A 21,079-nucleotide genomic window follows, 5' to 3' on the forward strand; every position below is an offset into this window, starting at 1 on the left:
TCAGTAGGTCAAGTTGGTCCTAGTGTTTTTCAAGACTCCTATTTCATTATTGACTTTCTGTCTACTTGGTCTATCAATTATTAGAAGTGTTGAAATCTCCAACTAAAATTATGGAGTCGTCTGTTTCTCCTTTAAGTACTATCAGATTTTTAAATTTTTAATTCAATTTTATTGAGATACATTCACATACCATACAGTCATCCAAAGTGTACAATCAGATGTTCACAATACCATTATATAGTTGTGCATTCATCAGCACAATTAAGTTTTGTACTTTTCCATTGCCATAAAAAAAGAATCAGAATAAAAATTAAAGTAAAAAAGAAGATCCAAAACATCCCATCCCCCCATCCCTCTCTATTATTCATTTACTTCTGGTCCCCATTTGTCTACTCATCTATCCATACACTGGATAAAGGGAGTAAGAGCCACAAGGTTTTCACAATCTCACCCTCACACAATGTAATCTGTATAGTTATTAAATCATCTCCAAGAATCAAGGCTACTGGGTTACAGTTTGTTTCAGGTATTTCCTTCTAGCTATTCCAATACACTGAAAACTAAAAAGGGATATCTATATAATGCACAAGAATAACCTCCAGAATGACCTCTCAACTCCATTTGAAATCTCTCAGCCACTAAAACTTTGTTTCATTTCTCTTCCCCCTTTTGGTCAAGAAGGAATTCTTAATCCCATGATGCTGGGTCCAGGTTCATCCCCAGGAGTCATGTCCCATGTTGCCAGGGAGATTTACAGCCCAGGGAGTCATGTCCCACATAGGGGGGAGGGCAGTGAGTTTACCTGCAGAGTTGGTTTGGAGAGAGTGAGGCTACATCTGAGCAACAAAAGAGCTTCTCTGGGGGTGACTCTTAGTCACAGTTGTAAGTAGGCTGGGCCTCTCCTTTGTGGTAACAAGCTTCATAAGGGCAAGCCCCAAGATCGAGGGCTCTGCCTTCTAAATTGGTAGTTCCCAATGCTTGTGAGAATCTCGGTAATTCCCCAGGTGGGGAAGTTTAATATTTCCACATTTTACCCCAGTCCCTCAAGGGGGCTTTGTAAATACATTTTTATTCTCTGCCCAAATTACTCTGGGATATATTGGGGCATCACACTAACCTGTACAAGCCAACCAGATCGCACTCCTTATTCAAAGTTCCATGTAATTATGGTGTTTGAATAAACTGGCCAAGTTCAATTATATAGTGTGCTACAGGTATAGAGGTTTTGAACCAAATAAACATCTCTTCTTTGGTCTCACACAGAAGTTGAAGATTTAAAATACCATTCCTGGTATAATCATATAGGTATGCATTAACCACCACAATCTGTATGAGGACATTTCCATTTCTTATGCAAAGAAAGAGGAAGAAGAGAAAAAAGAAAAAAATTATGACTAAAAAAAATGAAATAAAAATAAAAATAAAATACAATAAAAGTTCAAACAACAACAGCGACCCTGAGAGTCCCATACCTCTCCCTTATTGATATATTGCCTTGTTACACTTAATGGAAGCATATTACAATGTTATTACAATATTACTGTTAACTATAGGCTCTGGTTTGCAGTGACTGTATTTTTTCCCCAATACCATCCCATTTTCAACACCTTGCAAAGGTGACATTCAATTTTTCTCCCTCAAGTAAAGACATTCTTATATTTGTACATTTAATCACAATCATTGACCACTCTAGGTTTCACTAAGTTATACCATTCCTGTCTTTATCTTCTATCTTTCCTTTTGGTGTCTTAGCTACCCTAGCCTTCCTTTTTCAGCCATACTCACAGTCTTCTTTGTTCAGTGTACTTACAATATTGTGCTATCCATTTCTGGATCTATACAATCAGTCCTCTTGAACATTCTACACTCCTTCAGCATCAAATGCCTGAGCTCTACCCTCTTTCTCCTGATAACTTCATCTCTACACTCTTCTCCAAACCTCTCTCTCCTGTCTTTTCCTATCTGTAGCACTCCCTTTAGAATTTCTTCTAGTGGATGTCTCCTGTACACGAACTCTCTGAGTGTCTGTTTAAATGTTTTCAACTCTCCCTCATTTTTTTTTATTGCAGATTGTTATTTTTTATTAAGATTTATTCACATACCATACAATCATCCAAAGAATATAATCAATTGATCACATTACCATCATATAATTGTCCATTCATCACCCCAATCTATATTTTTTAACATTTTCCTTGTACCAGAAAAAGTGAAAGAATAAAAATTTAAGAGTAAAAACAGAACACCCAAATTGTCTCTCCTGCCCTATTTTTCCTTTAGTTTTTTTTGCCTCTGTTTTTCTACTCATCCATCCATACACTGGATAAAGAGGAGTGTGATCCACATGGCTTTCACAATCACATTGTCACCCCTTGTAAGCTCCATTGTTATACAATCATCTTCAAGATTCAGAGCTACTGGGTTGTAGTTCGATAATTTCAGGTATTTACTAATAGCTATTCCAATTCAGTAAAACCTAAAAAGAGTTATCTATATTGTGTGTAAGAATGCCCAAAAGAGGGACCTCTTGGCTCCTTTTGGAATCTCTCAGCCACTGAAACTATTTCATTTCACATCCCCCTTTTGGTCAAGAAGATGTTCTTCATCCCATGATGCCAGGTCCAGATTCATCCCTGGGAGTTGTATTCTGCATTGCCAGGGAGTCATATTCTGCATTGCCAGGGTGTCAGATCCCATGTAGTGGGGAGGGCAGTGATTTCACCCATCAAGTTGGCTTAGCTAGAGAGAGAGGGCCACATCTGAGCAACAAAGAGGGATTCAGGGGGAGACTCAGGCACAATTATAAGCAGGCCTAGCCTCTCCTTTGCAGTATCAGGCTTCCTAAGGGAAAGTCCTGTGATAGAGGTTTCATCTCCCTCATTTCTGAAGGACTGTTTGGCCAAATATAGAATTCTTGTTTGGCATTTTTTTTTTCGGTATCTTAAATATATCATACCACTGCCTTCTTGCCTGCATGGTTTCTACTGAGAAATCCGTACATAGTCTTCTTGAGCATCCCTTTTATGTGATGGATCACTTTTCTCTTGCTGCTTTCAGAATTCTCTCTTAGTCTTTTACTTTGGACAATCTGTTCAGTAAATGTCTTGGATAGGTGTATTCAGATCTATTCTGTTTGGGATACACTGCCCTTCTTGAATCTATATTTGTTTCATAAGAGTTGCAAAATTTTCCTCTATTCTCTCTGCCCCTATAACATGTATATTCATGCACTTTATGTTGTCATTCCATTCCCTGAGACCCTGTTCTTATTTTGCATTCTTTTCCCTATCTTTTCTTTTGTGTGTATGATTTCAGATGTCCTGTCTTCTGGTGCACTGATCCTTTCTTCTGTCTCTTCAAATCTGCTGTTGTAAGTCTCCATTATGTTTTTCATCTCTTCTGTTATGCCTTTCATTCCCATAAGTTCTGCCATTTGTTCTTTCAAGCTTACGAATTCTTCTTTATGGTCACCCAGTGTCTCCTTTATATCCTTCATCTCTTTTGCCACATTTTCCTTCAGCTCATTGGTTTGATGTAGAAGATTTTTTTGAACATATTTAGTTGTTTCAACTCCTGTATCTCAGTTAAAGTATTAGTTTGTTCCTTTGGCTTGTCCATATCCTCATGCTTCATAGTATGACTCATTTTTTGCTATCTAGTCATCTGATCTTCTTGATTAATTTATTCCAGAGCTAGTTTTTACTTTTTTACCTAGGGTCTTCTTGCTGGTTGACTTTGTTCTGTATCTGTTTTTGTCATTCAGTTCAACTTATTCTAGGCATCTAGCATAGCTTCTGTTTATTTGATCAGAATTTTTTTAGCTCTTGTTTATCTGGTTCTTGCCCTGCCTCTATGTAAGCTTTTTATGAGGGTGTCTCCCCAGATAGGAGCAACCCCAATCAGTTTTTCCCAGTCAAGACAGGCCCAGGTCTTGGGAGAAGGGTATAAGCCAAAACAAGTTTCCAGTTCTTCACAGCAATCTCAGCTGTTACACCCATTCCAGACTGGTGTAAGATGTGTGTCCAGTCAAAGAAGTCCTCCAAACAGTTATTTAAGACAGTTCTTGGGTATTTACCAGCTGCCCTAGAAGAGTAACTAAATTCCACACCTCACCACTCCACCATCTTTTCCTGCTCCTAGGTAATTGAATCTTACTAGCAATGCCAGTGTTACATCATATCCCACTATGGTCATAGTATAGTTCAATTATATTACACAGCCAATCAGTAAGAATTAAAGAAGTATTTATTATAACTTCTTGACAGAATTGTCCCTTGCCTATATGCCAGATGTTAGTTGGACAGATGTCAGTATTGGCCAGTATTCAGTTATTTCTAGGTTCCAATTCAGTTGGGAACAAAGCCAGTTAATCTTGTCTCAGGTCACATGATTGTACTGAGCCTGTTTCCATTGTGTTTTGTCATGTAGAGGGACCTATCTCCCTCTTATGGGGAATTCAAGAATGATTTCTATTTCTGCTAACTGCACTACAGGATATGTCTTATTTTTATCCAGTGTTGAGGTGATGGTAGGAATTGATGTAAATTTAAATTGCCCCAGAAAATTTTCATAAGTTTGAGGACCATAAGATTTCTAGATATGTACCATAGGATGAAGGGTCATGGCTCCATTGGTATTTTGGAAACCACCTATTTAAAATATCCAAGAAACCTTGTTAGGTCAGAGTAGAAGACCTTTCCCAGTGCTAAGTTCTAGAATTGTCCAATATTATTCATTATGTCTGCATGACCCATTTCACTAAAGCTTTATCATATTTCCAGGCTGACTCCCATATTTTTCTTCCACCTGGAAGAGTATTCCTTCTAAGTGGTCTGTTATAGATAATACATTTTTTCTTCTGCATGTCTTTCAGTAAAAGTGAATTCAGTTTGTCCTGTGATGCTTCAAGTTTCACCTATCTCTCCTAAAACTCTATCACATGGGCCAATGTTGCTTTGTCTACCAGGCATTTTGTTTCCTTTGTGTACTAATGACCTGAGTGCAATTAAGGTGTATGTTTTGTACTGAAAGATATTAGATCCCCTATTTTAAGGCTAGATGGGTAGTAGTGACAACTAGATATAATTTATTCCAAGTATGCCATAAAGGCCTCCTCTAGCCTTCCTTGTTTCAAGGTAGGGTCCTATCCCATGGGAATTTGGGTCCAAAATGTGATGCCTATTGCTTTAATTCCCATCAGAAACACATCTTTTCTATTTTTTAAATCGCATTCCACCCACAGAAACAAGTGCAATAAGTATACATTGCACACTATGGCACTACAGACATGCACTGCTATATTATGTCCATAATAACCAGGAAACTTTGTAAGCATTTGGTCATCAAAGTTTATAGTTTACATGGTGGTCAGTCTTCCAGCAGTTGAGCACTGCAGTCTGATGGTCCATCAGGGAATAATTCCTGGAAGTTCCTTCACAAATGATATCCTTTATAGTCAATATAACCTGAAAAATACGAATCAAAAGATACTACCACATTACTAGAGTTTCATTCAGTCATCAACAATTTGTCCTGTTCATCATCATACTGCATGACCAGAATGTCTCTCAGCATGATGCAACTCAGGTTTGCAGGCTTCCATTTTTCCATCAAGTTCCGAAAGTGGGACTGGTTTTGGCAAATATATGGCTTCATCTTGTGAGGCATGTGGAATAATTGTGCTAAGAGACATATTATCCTCTTAAATATGAATCTAACAAGTGCTTCCCCTTCAGTTCATTCCTATTGGTATAGAGTAGGGTTACACAGATACAGAAATAGTGGGCTATATCAGCCACTAGGCAATACAGCTGCAGTCAGTTGCAATTTTCCAAGATTAAGTGAAGGTAAATCCATCCCAACAGGACCTTAGAAATTCTGGCATAAATGTTTAAAGGTATAATTGGTCTCTTGTTTATGAATCATCCCTACTTCTAGCAGGCACAGTTGTAACCCTGGTCATGAAACCACTGCATCAGGTAGGAAAAAAGAGGTGATGTGGGGAACAATTATATAGTTGTACCAGTTCCTCTTCATCCCCACTTCCTCAGATCCCCCACAGAAGTGGAAGAATTTATCTGGTGGGGATGCTCCTTTGATCACACTCATATTGAATGTAAGCATGTGCTCATAAAGGAACATAAGAGAGCCCTTCATGCTTTTATCTCTCCCCCATTTTTATTGATATATAATTCACATAGCATGAAATAGTTCTTTTAAAGTGTTTTCAGTATATTGATAAGGTTGTGCAACTATCACCACTATCTAATGTCACAAGTTCGCCTCTTTACACCTTAAGCTAGTGATCACCTTTAGAAAAGGTCTAAACCTTATATGTTCACAATTCAGTAATCTTGGGCTTCAAGCAACCTCCCACTTAAATAAGAGTATTGGGTGGACAGTAATTCTAAAGTAAAGAGCACTTAATACAAGAATTTAAATTACACACACACACACACACACACACACACACACACACACACACACTAAAGGAGAACTTAAAGTAAAAGGAACAGGTTTCCAAAGTAAATGTAAATTAATACATTACCAAGCCTGGGAACTCTACTCTCTCCAGTTGCAGCTGAATATGAAAGAGAGTTCCTGTACACTCTTAGGGTATTTATATTGTAAAAGATAAAGGTTGCATCTCCAATCAAATGAAATTTTCTGGCACTGGCATTGGAAGTTCTTATCTAAAACTTCAATCTTAATCATATGAGTCACACTTCTTTTTTTGTGTGTTTAGCAAGCAATAAAGTCTTAGTTCAACCTTAATCCAAAGAGCAATTGTCCTGTGGTTTGTACTAGAATTTAAGTGAATTAAGATAAGAGACATATGTATTTCTGGATTAATTACTAGTCTTAAATAAAAGCATTACACCATTTTAGCAAGCATGTAATTGGTTAAGAATGTATTCATAATCTTGTAACTATGATTCATATCATAAAGAGCAGGATGATCTTTCATTGTGTATGGTTGACAACATTGGGGAGGTTCTTCTTAATACTTTTACAGTTTCCCAGCTTTCTCAGGCTCTAAATCATTACTTCTTTTCTCCCTTTCTTTGCCTCCCTCATAGTTATAATTGGGACAGTCTCTGATATAGAATTTGTGGGGTATGAGTCATTTATTCCAATTATTATAGTGAGGCCTAACCATTTCTCATTTTTAGGGAATATTACTTTGGTATTCTTAGGTAATTGTTCGGATAAATATGCCTCAATAGCAGAGGGTATGACCAGTTCTTAACTATCAGAATTGACAACATCTGGTGGTATATGAGGACAACAAGGTTCCTCAGTTTCCTGATGCTTACTGAGTGGGGAAGAATCAGCATTTTCATTCTCAGATTCCTTGCTGGAGGTACTTTCCTGTAACACTAATACCAGAACATTTTCTTCAACCCAAAAAGAAACTCCATACCCATTAATAGTCACTTCCCCTTCAGCGTCCCCCAGTCCCTGGCAGCCACTAATTACTTGCTGTTTCTATGGGATTTGCCTATTCTGGATATTTCATATAAATGGAATAATACAATATGTGGCCTTTTGTGTCTGACTTCTTTCAATTAGCATATCATTTTCAAAGTTAATTTCATAGCATGTATCAGTGCTTCATTCCTTTTTATGGCTGAAAAGTATTCCATAATATGGATATATCACAATTTATCAATTAATGGACATTTGGGTTGTTTCACTTTGGGCCATTATGAAACAATACTGCTGTGAACATTTGTGTACAAGTTTATGTGCAGACATATGCCTTCAATTCTTTTGGGTATATACCTAAGTATGGAATTGCTGGGTCATTTGGTGCTGCCAGAATGTTTTCCAAAGCGGCTGTACCATTTTACATTTTCACCAGCAATGTATGAGAGTTCCAATTTCTCCACATCCTCACCAACACTGCCATTTTGATTATAGTGATTCTAGTGGGTGTGAAGTGGTATCTCATACCACTAATAACTAATGATGTGCACATATTTTCATGCCTTTATTGGCAAACTTTCTATCATTAAAAAAAAAGGTTATTCATATACCACACAATCCATCCAAAGTGTACAATCAGTGGTTCTTGGTATAATCACAGAGTTGTGCATTCATCACCACAATCAATTTGGGAACAATTTCATTGTTCCAAAAAGAAAAATCCCATACCCCTTATAACCCTTTATTATTGACACTTAGTATTGGTATGGTACCTTTGTTACAATTGATGAAAGAAAATTACAATATTACTGTTAACTATATACATAGTTTGCATTAGTTGTATTTTGTCCATATACCACCCTATTATTAACACCTTGTAGTAGTGATGTACATGTGTTCTAGTTCATGGATGACCATTCTTATATTTGTACTATTAACCACAGTCATCATCCACAACAGGAACCTATGTATAACTATGTTATACAGTCCCATGTTTTATCCTCTAGCTTTCCTTCTAGTAACACACCCAACCCTAAATTTCCCTTTTCAACCACAATCACACCCTTAATTTAGCACTATAAATTATACTCACATTAATGTGCTACCATCACCACTATCCATTTCCAAACGTTCATAATCAACTTTATTAAAAATTCTGCACAAATTGAGTGGCAGCTCCCCATTCTCTACCCTCATTCTATCTCCTGGTAATCTATACTCTAGATTTTAACTCCATGAGTTGGCTCATTATAATTATTTCAAATTAGTGAGACCATACAATTTGTCCTTTTTTTGTCTGGCTTATTTCACTCAATGTTATGTCTTCAAGGTTCATCCATGTTATAGCATGTGTCAGAATGTTCCTTTTTACAGCTGAATAATATTTCATCATATGTATATAGTACATTTTGTTTATCCATTCTTTGGTTGATGGACACTTGAGTTGTTTCCATCTTTTGGCAATTGTGAATAATGCTGCTACAAACATGGTGTGCAAATGTCTCTTTGTGTTCCTGCTTTCAGTTCTTCTGAGTGTATACCTAGTAGTGGGATTGCTGGATCATATGGCAATTCTATACTTAGCTTCCTGAGGATCTGCCAAACTGTGTTCCACAGTGGCTGCGCCATTCTACATTCCCACCAGCAGTGAATAAGTGTTCCTATTTCTCCACATCCTTTCCAACATTCATAGTTTTCTGTTTTTATAATAGTGAGCATTCTAGTAGGTGTGAAATGATATCTCTTTGTGGTTTTGATTTGTATTTCCCTAATAGCTAGTGACATTGAGCATCTTTTCATGTGCTCTTTAGAGTCTATCATTTTTTGAGAAGTGTATACTCCAATCCTTAGCTCATTTTAATGTTTGGTTATTTATCTTTTTATTGTTGACTTAAGAGCCCTTTATATACTAAAATACTAGTCCCTTATCAGATATATGATTTATAAATATTTTTTCTCATTCTCTTGGTTGTCTTTTCACTTTTTTGATGGTGCCCTTTGAACCATAAAAATGTTTAATATTGATGATGACTAATTTATCTATTTTTTCTTTTATTGTTTGTGCTTTTGGTGTGTGCTCTGGTTTCCTAAAGCTGCCATTATATAAAATACCAGAAATGGATTGGCTTTTATAAAAGTGATTTATTAGGTTCCAAATTTATAGTTCTTAGGCCATAAAAGTGTCCAAACTAAGGTATCAACAAGAGGATACCTTCACTGAAGAGAAGCCAATGGTGTCTGGTCCCCTCTGTCAGCTGGGAAGGCATGTGGCTGGCATCTGCTGGTCCTTTGCTCTGTGTTCTGATTTCAAAATGGCTTTCTCCAAAATGTCTCTGGGCTTCTATCTCTCTTAGCTTTTCTCTCTCAGCCTCTGTGCATCCTTGCTTGTTCTCCCAGGCCATTTTTCTCTAAGCATCTGGGGGTCGTCTCTTAAGCTTCCCTGGGGCAAACTCTGACCTTCATCTCTTAGCTTAGCATCTTCAAACATCCTTCAGTCTGCCTTCCCCAGCATCTCCAAGCATCTGGGTCTGTGCTGGCTCAGCTTCCCCTGGGGGCAAACTCTGGATTATGTATCTTAACTTCTCTCCAAAATGTCTCTCTCAGCTTCTCTGAGCTCCTTCTTTCTATGAGCTCTTAAAGGACTCCAGTGATCTAATTAAAACCCACCTTGAATGGATGGGTTCACATCTGCAAGGAAATAATTTAATCAAAAGTTCTCACCCACAGTTGGGTGGGTCACATCTCCATGGAAACTTTCAATCTAAAGGTACCACCCCACAAGATTGGATTAAAAGATCATGGTTCTTCTGGGGTCCATAACAGCTTCAAACTGGCATAATGTCATATCTGAGAATCCATTGCCAAATCTGAAGTCATGAAGATCTACCCCCATATTGTCTTCTAACAGTATTATAGTCTTTTTGAGTTATATTTTGTATGGTCTAAAGAAGGAGTTCAATTACATTCTTTTACATGTGTTTATCCAGTTTTCTAACACCATCCATTGAAAAGCCCATTCTTTCCACAATGAATTATGTTGGCATCTTTGTCAAGAATCAATTGACTATAAATATAAGGGTTTGTTTCTGGATTCTCAATTCTATTCCATTGATCTATGTCTCTCCTTTTGCCAATATCACACTGTCTTGATTATTGTAACTTTGTAGTTACAGACTTTCTACTTTTGTTAAATTTATTCCTAAGCATTTTATTGATGCTGTGATAAATGGGTAAATGGAATTGTTTTATTTATTTAATTTTTGGATTGTTCATTGCTAGTGTATAGGATTACAGTCAATTTTTTAAAATATTGATTTAGTACCCTGTAACCTTACTGGACCCATTTATTATTTCTATTAGGTTTTGGTTGTTCTTTTGGATTTTCTGTATAAAAGTCATATCATCTTCAAATAGAGATAGTTTTATTTCTTCCTTGACAATCTGAATGGTTTCATTTCATTTCCTTGACCAATTGCCCTGGCTAGAACCTGTGGTACAGTGTTGAATTCAAGTGGTGAGAGCACACATATCCTGGCCTTTTCCCTGACCTTAGGGGAAAAACTTTCACTATTTTATCTTTAAGTGTGATGTTAGGTTTGTGGGTTTTTAGCAAATACTTTTTATCAGGTTGAGCAAATTTCCTTTAATTTCTAGTTTGTTGAGTGTTTCTATCATGAAAAGGTGTTGAATTTTCTGCATCTATTGAAATGATCATGTGATTTTTGTTCCTTATTTTGTCAATTTGGTGCATTACATTAATTAATTTTCAAATGGTAAAGCAACCTTGCATTTGTGCAAAAAATATCACTTGGTCATTTTGTGAAATTTTTTTATGTTGCTGTATTCAGTTTGCTAACATTTTGTTGAGGACTTTTGAATCTATATTCATAAGAAATATTGCTCTGTTGCTTTCTTTTCTTTGATGTCTTTTTCTTTTTCTGGTATCAGGTTAAGGCTAGCCTCATAGAATGAGTTTGGAAGTTTTCCATCTACTTCTGTTTTTGGGGGAGAGTATTTGAAGAGTTGGTGTTAATTGTTATTTAAATGTTTGGCAGAATTCACCAGTGAAGCCAACTTAGCCTGGACTTTTCTTTGTGGAAAGTTTAAAAATTATTAATTCAATCTCTTTACTTGTTGTAAGTCTATTCAGATTTTCTATTTCTTTTTGAGTCCATTTTGGTAGTGTGTCTTTCTAGGAATTTATTCATTTTCATTATCTAATTTGTTGGCATCCAGTTGTTCATTGTATTTCCTTTTAATCCTTTTTTTGTTTCTGTAAGGCTGGTAGTGATTTTTCTTCTTTCATCACTGGTTTTATTAATTGAGACTTCTCTTTTTTATTCTTGCTGTCTATCTAAAGGTTTGTCAATCTGCTAATTGTTTCAAAGAATCACCTTTTGGTTTTGCTGATTTTCCCTTTTGATTTTCGATTCTCTATTTCATTTATTTCAACTCTAATTTTTATTGTTTTCTTCTTTCTGCTTGATTTTGGCTTCATTTGCTTTCCTTTTGTAGTTTCTCAAGGTGTAACTTTATGTATTTGAGTTCTTTATTCCATTTTAATATGTGTTTACAGCTATAAATATCCCTTTAAGCTTTGCTTTAGCTACATTCCCTAAATTGTGACATATTGCATCACCATTTTTATCCATCTGAAAGTATTTTTTAAATTCCCTTGTGATTTATTCTTTACCCATTTGTTATTTAGGAGTGTGTTCTTTGGTTTCCACATATTTGTGAATTTCTCAAATTACTTTTTGTTGTTGATTTTTAATTTCATTCTGTTTGGTCAGAAAACCTCCTCTGTATGATTTCATTCCTTTTAAATTTTTCAAAGTTTGCTTTTTGGCCTAGAATATGGCCTATCCTGGAGAATGTGCCATGTGCACTTGGGAAGAATGTATATTCTTTTGGGTGGAGTGCTGTATAGATGTATATTAGGTTTAGTTTATAGTGTTATTCAAATCTTCTGCCTAGTTATTCTATACATTATTCAAAGTTAGATATTGAAATCTTCAACTGTTTTTGTTGAATTGTCTTTTTCTCCCTTCAATTCTGTCAATTTTTGCTTCATGTATTTTAGGACTCTGATATCAGGTATGTAAGTTTAATTATAATTTTTTCTGATGTATTGACCTTTAATCATTATGAAATATCCCTCTTTATCTCTGATAAACATTTTTGTTTTAAAGTCTAAAAGTCTACTTTGTCTAATATTAGTATAGCTACTCCTGCTTTCTTATGATTGGTGTTTGCATATCTTTTTCCATCCTTTTACTTTCAATCTATTTGTATCTTTGAATCTGAAGTGTGTATCCTGTAGATACTATAGTTGGAACTTGTTATTTTATCCAATCTGACAATATCTGCCTTTTGATTAGTTTATTTAATCCATTCACATTTGTTGATATAATTGGATTTTCAGATGCCATTTTACTTTTTGTTTTCTTTATGTCTCATATCATTTCTCTTCCTGTTTCCTCCTCTTATTTTGCATTTAGTGAATATTTTCTAATGTAGCATTCTAATTTCTTTATTGATTTTTTTCACTAAAATTTTTGGAATTATTTCCTTAGTGGTCATGCTAGGGTTTACCATACACATCTTAACTTATTGGAGTCAGCTTCAGTTTTACACTAAACTTAATCCCAGTGACATATGGAAGTATTACTCCTATGTAGCTCTATTCCCTCTTCCCTCTCTTTGTGCTATTATTGTTGTGCATATTATATCTAAAACTGTTATAATCCCAATACATTGTTATAATTGTTACTTTATATAATTTTTATGTCTTTTAAAGAAGCTGAGAGAAGAAAGGAGAGCAAATATATATTCATAGAGTTTTCTAAATTAACCTTCTTATTTACCACTTCTGGTGTCTCCATTGTTTCCTGTTGATACAAGCTACTATTTGGCATCATTTCCTTGCTCTGGTATGGCTTTCCTCCTACCCATTTTCTTTGTACCATTATTGTCAAATATATAACAGTCTTCTATATTTTAGGCTCCAAAATACAATTAAATACAATAGTTTTATATAGTTGCTTTTAAATAAGCTTGGAGATGAAAGAAAAGAAATATTCAATGATGCAGTCTGTTATAATTACATAATTACCTTTACTAGTGTTCTTTGTTTTTATGTATGTATGTGTGTGTGTGTGTGTGTAATTCAAATTACTGTTAACTGTCCCTTGTTTTCAGACCAGAGAAATTCCCTTTAGTATTTCTTGTAAGATGCACTGCTAGCAACATATTCTCTCACCTTTTGTTTGTCTAGGAATATATTTCTCTTTCATTTTTGAAAGCTAGTTTTACTGGATTTAAGATCCTGGTTGATAGACATTTTTCTTTCAGCCCTTTGAATATGTCAACTTACTGCCTTCTGGCCTCCATTGTTTCTGTTGAGAAATCAGATGTTAATCTTATTGGGATTCCCTTGTACATGTCAAATCATTTGTCTCTTGCTGCTTTCAAGATTTTCTTCTTGTCTTTGTCTTTCAACATTTTTACTTTGATGTATCTGCATGTGGACCTCTTCACTATTATCCTACTTGGAATTTGTTGAACTCTTGGATGAGTAGATTAATATTTTTCATTAAATTTTGGAAGCTTTCAACCACTATTTCTTTGAATATTTTTTCTTCCCCTTTCCCTCTTCTCTCCTGGTATTTCCATTTTGCCAATATTGTTGCACTTAATGTTGTTCCACATTTCTTTGATGCTATATTCATTTCTTTTCATTCTTTTTTCTCTCTTTTCTTCAGATTGCAAAATCTCCATCATCTGTTTTCAAGTTTGCCAATTCTTTCTTCTGCCAGCTCATATCTACTGTTGCGTGTCTCTAGTGAATTTTTCATTTCAATTATTGTACTTTTCACCTCTATATTTTTTTTTGTTTGTTTTAAAAATAATTTATATGTCTTTTTTGATATTTTCTATTTAATGAAACATTGTCATAATACCTTCCTTTATTTCTTGAATAAAGATTTCCTTTAGTTCTTTGAACATATTTGTAATGGCAGATTTGAAGTCTTTGCTAAATCAGACATCTGCCTCCTCTCAAAGATAGTTTCTGTTGCATGCTTTTATCTTGTGTATGGGTCATACTTTCCTGATTCTTTGCATGTTTTATAATGTTTGGTCAAAAACTCAACATTTCAGATTGTAGATTATAGGTACTCTGGACACTGATTCCCCCTGATTTTGTATCCTGTTATTGTTTACTTGCTTGCCTTTTAATTTAGAGACTTGGCTGGAATATTTTAGTGAAGTCTATATTCCCTGCAAGGTGAAACTTCTGATGTCACTCTTTAGAAGATGCATCCTTGGTCACTCACAGTCGCCATGGGATGACAGTGGCTTTAGCAGAGTCTCTTTGACTGTATCTTTCCCTGATATTTTATTAAGCTTTCTGCCTCTGTTAGTATCATACCCAGCTATTAGTCTCCACTAATTGCTGGCTGATTGCTCTATTTTTTTTGACAGTGGCCAGAATCATATATCACTCCACAGTCTGATCCAATTAAATTCAGGCATTTTTCAGCAGTTGTCTTTGAGGCCAGTACTTGAGGAGGGCTCTTCTTAGCTGTCTCTCCTGATTCTCTCTGGTAAACTTCTTGCTGGTCTATGGTTTTGTTTGTTGGTCTAATGCTTGCAATTGCTTGCCATTAAAATCTCCATTGTGTTTGAGATTACCATTAGGCTTAAATTTCCCCACCATGTGTTCCAACTAAATTCAGTTCCCTTAGGGAGCACTCTGGAGCTCTCTGTTCTTTGGCCTGTCTCTCCCCCTAGGCAAAACTTCTGTTCCATTGTTCCAGAGCTATTGTAGGCAAATATGTCCCCCTGCTTTATAACACCCCTGCTTTAGGAGCATGGCACTAGGTGGGGACAGTAGCCCCTAGTCTTCTTGGTTTGTCTGTTCTGGTATGAAACCTCTGCCAAATGAGCAAGCTTTGCTGAGGTCAGTCAGGGCCCCAGTATCCTCAGCCCACCTTGCTTGGCTTAGAACTTCTGTCCTAATAGTGGGGGCTTGTTGAACAAAGAGAGCTCAAAACTTCTTAGCTATTCTTGCCTGTTATAGAACTTTTTCCACCACACAGATGCTGGGGGCAATGAGAAATGCTGGTGGCCTGCATTCCAGTGGAGATTCTATAACCTCCACTGGGAACCTGGGGCAGGGGTGAGAGGGAAACCTGTGCTCTTGGCTGAACCTACTTGAGGTAGAGGTACTATCACCCAGAGCTTATGCAGGTAGGAGGGAGTAGGTTGTGTCACAAATGCCAAAGACTGTCACTGTTCTTAGTTAAATATAGTAAGTTTTCTTGAGACATTGCTTCTTTATTTGCTGTTTGCCTTCAGGACAATTTCAGGACAATTTCCAGATACTTTAAATCATAGTTTTAAAAATAATTTTCACCAGTTATGGTTCTTTTGCTGATGATAGTAGCTGCAGAGCTCCTCATATCCCCATTTTGGAAGACATCTCCTTTGGCTGTTATTTCAAATTTTTTTCTCATGGCTCCTCCTAAGAACTCAAATTACATTTCTGTTAATCAGCTTGATGTTGTCACACAGCTCACTGATTTTTCTTTCTATTTTATTATTTTCTATTTCTAATTTTTGACAGTTCCTGTTGCTATGCTGTCAAGCTCACCAATCTTTTCTCTGCAGTGTCTAATATGCTGTTAATCCCATCCAACATATTTTTCATCTGTGTCTTAATTCTAGAAGTTCAATATTTATATCTTCCATGTTTCTCCATAACACACTTAGGCTTTCTTCTACCTTTTTGAACATTTGGAATATAGTTATAATAACTGTTATAATATTCTTTTCTACATGTTCTATCATCTGTCATTTCTGGATCTTTTATTGATTGATTTCTCTTTTTAATGGCTGTATTTTACTGTTCCTTTGAATTTCTGGTAATTTTTTTTCACTGGATGCCAGATATTGTGAATTTTACCTTGTTGGATGCTAGGTATTTGTGTATTACCATTAATATTCTTGAGCATTGTTCTGGGATTCAGTGAAGTTACTTGTGAACAGTTTGATCCTTATAAGTCTTGTTCTTAAGCTTTGTTGGAGGGTTCAGAGAAGCCTTTAGTCTAGGGGTAATCTTCCTCATTATTGACATAAAACTCTTATGAGTTCTCTACCCAGTGTTCCATGAATTATGAGGTTTTTCCACTCTGGCTTGTGGCAAAATGAACTGTTCCTGGCCCTGTGTAAGATCCAGAGATTGTTTCCCAAGGTCCTTTTTTTAACATCATGATACCATTTATACAGTGTTAACATTATGCAAATAATGATCTACATTGTTTATGGATACATTAAATGTAATTAAATTAATTATAAACTAAAAATAATAAATGACCCATGAGTCCAGTGTAGCCCAGGAACTGCAGTTTATGAGTTTCTGGAAGGCAAAATCCACTTCTACCACCTAGCACAGAGCCTGGCACATAAACGATGAGGAAAACAGCACTCCCATTTTACAGATGGAATAATTGAGACAAGGAAGCAGGACATAATTTTCCCAGGTTCCCCAAGTACTTACTGGTATTGGGGGCAAGGTTGGATGACTGTGAGCAGGTGCTGCAGTGCCCCATCCCTAGGCAATGTTCAAGGGCTTCCCCTAGAAACACACCTTCCTTGCAGGATTTATGTAGACATTGACAGAATGTGGCATTCCAAAGCAGCACCTGTCCAATATCTGAAAGGAAGTGAATAGCCATAGAAACTCTCCCTGGACCCACTCATTTCAGTAGGGTGCTGCCTCTATGGTGTCTCCCCAGAGTCTCTCCCAGTCCAGCCTGGCTGGCTCTCCTTTCTCTCACCAGCCCTTCCTTTCTCACTTACACAATCTAGTCTCTTTCCCGGACTCTCTGACTTTCCCAATATAGACTCCTTTTGACTAGACTCCTTTTTTTTTTTTTTTTAAATTCAGTTTTATTGAAATATATTCACAAACCATACAGTCATCCATGGTATACAATCAACTGTTCACAGTATGATCATATAGTTATGTGTTCATCACCACAATCTATTTCTGAACATTTTCCTTACATCAGAAAGAATCAGAATAAGAATAAAAAATAAAAGTGAAAAGAGAATACCCAAACCATCCCCCCATCCCACCCTATTTGTCATTTAGTTTTTACTCCCATTTTTCTACTGATTTTTTTTCAATTTTTTAACTTTGTTTATCAAAAAATTAAAAACAAACAGGCAAACAACAACCAATAAAACCCCACAACATTTCAAACAAAGCAATGGATTAAGGAAAACAAATAACCTAAAATAACTACTTTGCTTCCAATATGTTCCTACCATACCCCAAGAAAATTAATAAACCATGTCCAAACAGAGGAGTAAGAAAAACAAATAATCTAAAATAACTACATTGCTTCCAAAATGTTCCTACCATACCCCAAGAAAATTAACAACCCCTAAGAAAACAAAGGAATAAGAGAAAAAAAAAAACCTAAAATAACTCTATTGCTTCCAACATGATCTTACTATATCCAAGAAAGTTTACAAACCATAATCATTCCTGAGCATTCCCATAACATTGAGATTACCCTCCATAGTTTATCTGTTCTTATTAGATTATCATTCCCCCTCCACTAATTGGTATCTCTAGGTCCCCTACATTCTACAGTATAAAACATTGTACATTTTTCACAGAATTCACATTAGTGGTAACATACAGTATCTCTCTTTTTGTGCCTGGCTTATTTTGCTCAGCATTATGTCTTTTTTTTTTTTTTTTTTTTTTAATCTTCATTTTATTGAGATATATTCATATACCACGCAGGACTAGACTCCTTTTGACTGACTCCTCCCCTATTACCCATCCAGGCCTGTTGAGGCCTGGGAATGAAGCAGGCTAAGAAGGAATTCTTCTGAGCCATGAGGGATGGGGAAGAGGCTGTTTCCCAGCTCCTTTTGGTTAGTTCTTTAGAGACTCCACTTGGAGAACCACCGCAATATAGTATTAATGCATACACAATTAATGGAGCAATTAAAACTTTAAGCATGCAACTTCCAAGATCCAATAAGTGATAGGGAATTTGAGAGTAAAAAGGAGCATAGTGCTTATAATAGAAAATTCTCTTAAAAATCCATTTCTGACATTTAAAAAACAATTTATGACATTCCAGAAGATGGCAGTTAGCAGAGACAAGGCAAAAAAACATCTCCATGAAAAATACTAGATAAAAGACAGAAAGGGACCCAGAACACCAGTTCCAGTCATGCACCAGCAGGACAAAGTCTGCTAAATCTACAGGCACCGTGTACTTGGTGAAACCAGGAGTCTGCATTCTGAAATGAGTGAATGAGCCTGTTGGATAACCAGCAGCCACACTGTGGTCTGGGGAAAAAGGGGGTTGGCGTTTGGAGTTGGACTAGTTTTAAAAACCCAAAAGTGGCTATGGATACAGCATCAAGAACCACACAGTGGAGCGTGATGGGAACTGCATCACCACAACCTGTGGGCATGCCTCAATATCTGGTGTGGACAATAGGCTTTCACACACCTGCTGCTAATTGTCTCAGACCTAGGAAGGCAGAGGTTAGCAAAAAGGGGAAAATAGCCATGTACCATACAGCCATCTTCCTGGTGGGATGGGAATGCTCCTGCCCAGTGATGGGGCTGCAGCCTGAGCTGCACCAACCAGCATGATGGGAAGTGTTTCCAGCAACATATGCACATGCCACAATATCTGGTGTGGATGATAGACTTTTGTGCACCTGCAGCTAAATATCCCAGAGCTAGGAAGGCAGAGGTGTGCAAAAAGGGGAAATTAACATGCCCCATACAGCCATCCTTTCAGAAGGCTAGGAATGCCCCTACACGGCCCTGGGACCCAGAACTTCCCTTGGGGGATGGCACTCACTTGTGATGTAGCACAGTCTTCCCTCAGCAAAGGCCCTGGGAGGGCACGGCTTAGAAGAGGGACCCACTCAGAAGCTCCAGGGACCATGCACCAATACCAAGGACTTGTGGGTCAGCAGCAGAGACAAACTGTGGCAAGACTGAACCAAAGGTTTACACTATTGCAACAGCTTTAAATCTCCAAGAACACCTGGGAGGTTTGATTATTAAAGCTGCCCTCCCTCCCTAATCACTCAGACACATGCCCCACATTCAGGGAGGGCAGGACCAACTACACATGCAAACTTGGTGCACCAATTGGACCCCCACAAGAATCAGACCCCCACTCACCACAAAGACAAAGTTGGGGAGAACTGGCTTGAGGGGAATAGGTGGCTCGTGGACACTATGTGCTGGCTAGTTACACCACCAAGCTGTAAAACTGAAAAATTAGAGATAAGTGTTTGAATAAGTCTACATATCCTAAAAGAACCCTATCAAGTTAAGCAAATGCCAAGAGGCCAAAAACCACAGAAAATTTTAAAGCATATGAAGAAACCAGATGATATGGATAAGACAAACCCAAATCCCCAAATCAAAAGATCAGAGGAGACACAGTACTTGGAGCAATTAATTAAAGAACTAAAAACAAACATGCAAGGTACAGCCAAAAGAAAGCAGGAGTAGCAATATTAATATCAGATAAAATAGATGTTAAATGCAAGGATGTTATGAGGGACAAAGAAGGCCACTACATAGTAATAAAAGGGGCAATTCAACAAGAAGAAATAACAATCATAAATGTTTATGCACCCAATCAAGGTACCACAAAATACATGAAACAAACACTGGCAAAACTAAAGGAAGCAATTGATGTTTCCACAATAATTGTGGGAGACTTCAACACATCACTCTCTCCTATAGATAGATCAACCAGACAGAAGACCAATAAGGAAATTGAAGACATAAAAAATCTGATAAATGAATTGGATTTAACAGACATATATAGAACATTACATCCCAAATCACCAGAATACACATTTTTCTCTAGTGGCAACAGAATATTCTCCAGAATGGATCATATGCTGGGACATAAAACAAGCCTCAATAAATTAAAAAAAAATTGAAATTATTCAAAGCACATTCTCTGACCACAATGGAATACAATTAGAAGTCAATAACCATTAGAGACAGAAAATTCACAAAGACTTGGAGGTTAAACAACACACTCCTAAACAATCAGTGCGTTAAAGAAGAAATAGCAAGAGAAATTGCTAAATATATAGAGATGAATGAAAATGAGAACACATATCAAAACCTATGGAATCCAGCAAAAGCAGTACTGAGGGGGAAATTTATAGCACTAAATGCATACATCAAAAAGGAAGAAAGAGCTAAAATCAAAGAACTAATGAAGCAACTGAAGAAGCTAGAAAATGAACAGTAAACTAAATCTAAACCAAGTAGAAGAAAAGAAGAAACAAGGATTAAAGCAGAAATAAATGACATAGAGAACAAAAAGCAATAGAGAGAATAAATAACATCAAGAGTTGGTTCTTTGAGAATATCAACAAGATTGACAAACCCCTAGCTAGACTGACAAAATCAAAAAGAGAGAAGACCCATATAAACAAAATAATGAATGAGAAAGGTGACATTACTGTGTATCCCAAAGAAATTTAAAAAATTATGAGGATACTATGAATAATTGTATGCCAACAAACTGGATAATGTAGAGGAAATGGACAATTTTCTGGAAACATATGA

General features: G+C 36.5%; 1 protein-coding gene across 2 annotated transcripts in view; it reads right to left on the reverse strand.

Annotated features, from left to right (window-relative positions):
- Positions 1-5,183: 5,183 nt before the first annotated feature.
- The window catches only part of ZDHHC15 (zinc finger DHHC-type palmitoyltransferase 15), a 232,114-nt gene continuing 216,218 nt past the window's right edge, over positions 5,184-21,079 (reverse strand). For both annotated transcript variants that reach the window (XM_037821525.1, XM_037821523.1), the window contains one exon: positions 5,184-5,465. In XM_037821525.1, coding sequence (XP_037677453.1) covers positions 5,434-5,465 — 32 coding nt within the window. In that variant the 3' untranslated portion in view covers positions 5,184-5,433. The remainder of the gene's footprint in view (positions 5,466-21,079) is intronic.

Source organism: Choloepus didactylus, chromosome X (assembly GCF_015220235.1).
Source record: "Choloepus didactylus isolate mChoDid1 chromosome X, mChoDid1.pri, whole genome shotgun sequence".
Classification (NCBI taxonomy): domain Eukaryota; kingdom Metazoa; phylum Chordata; class Mammalia; order Pilosa; family Megalonychidae; genus Choloepus; species Choloepus didactylus.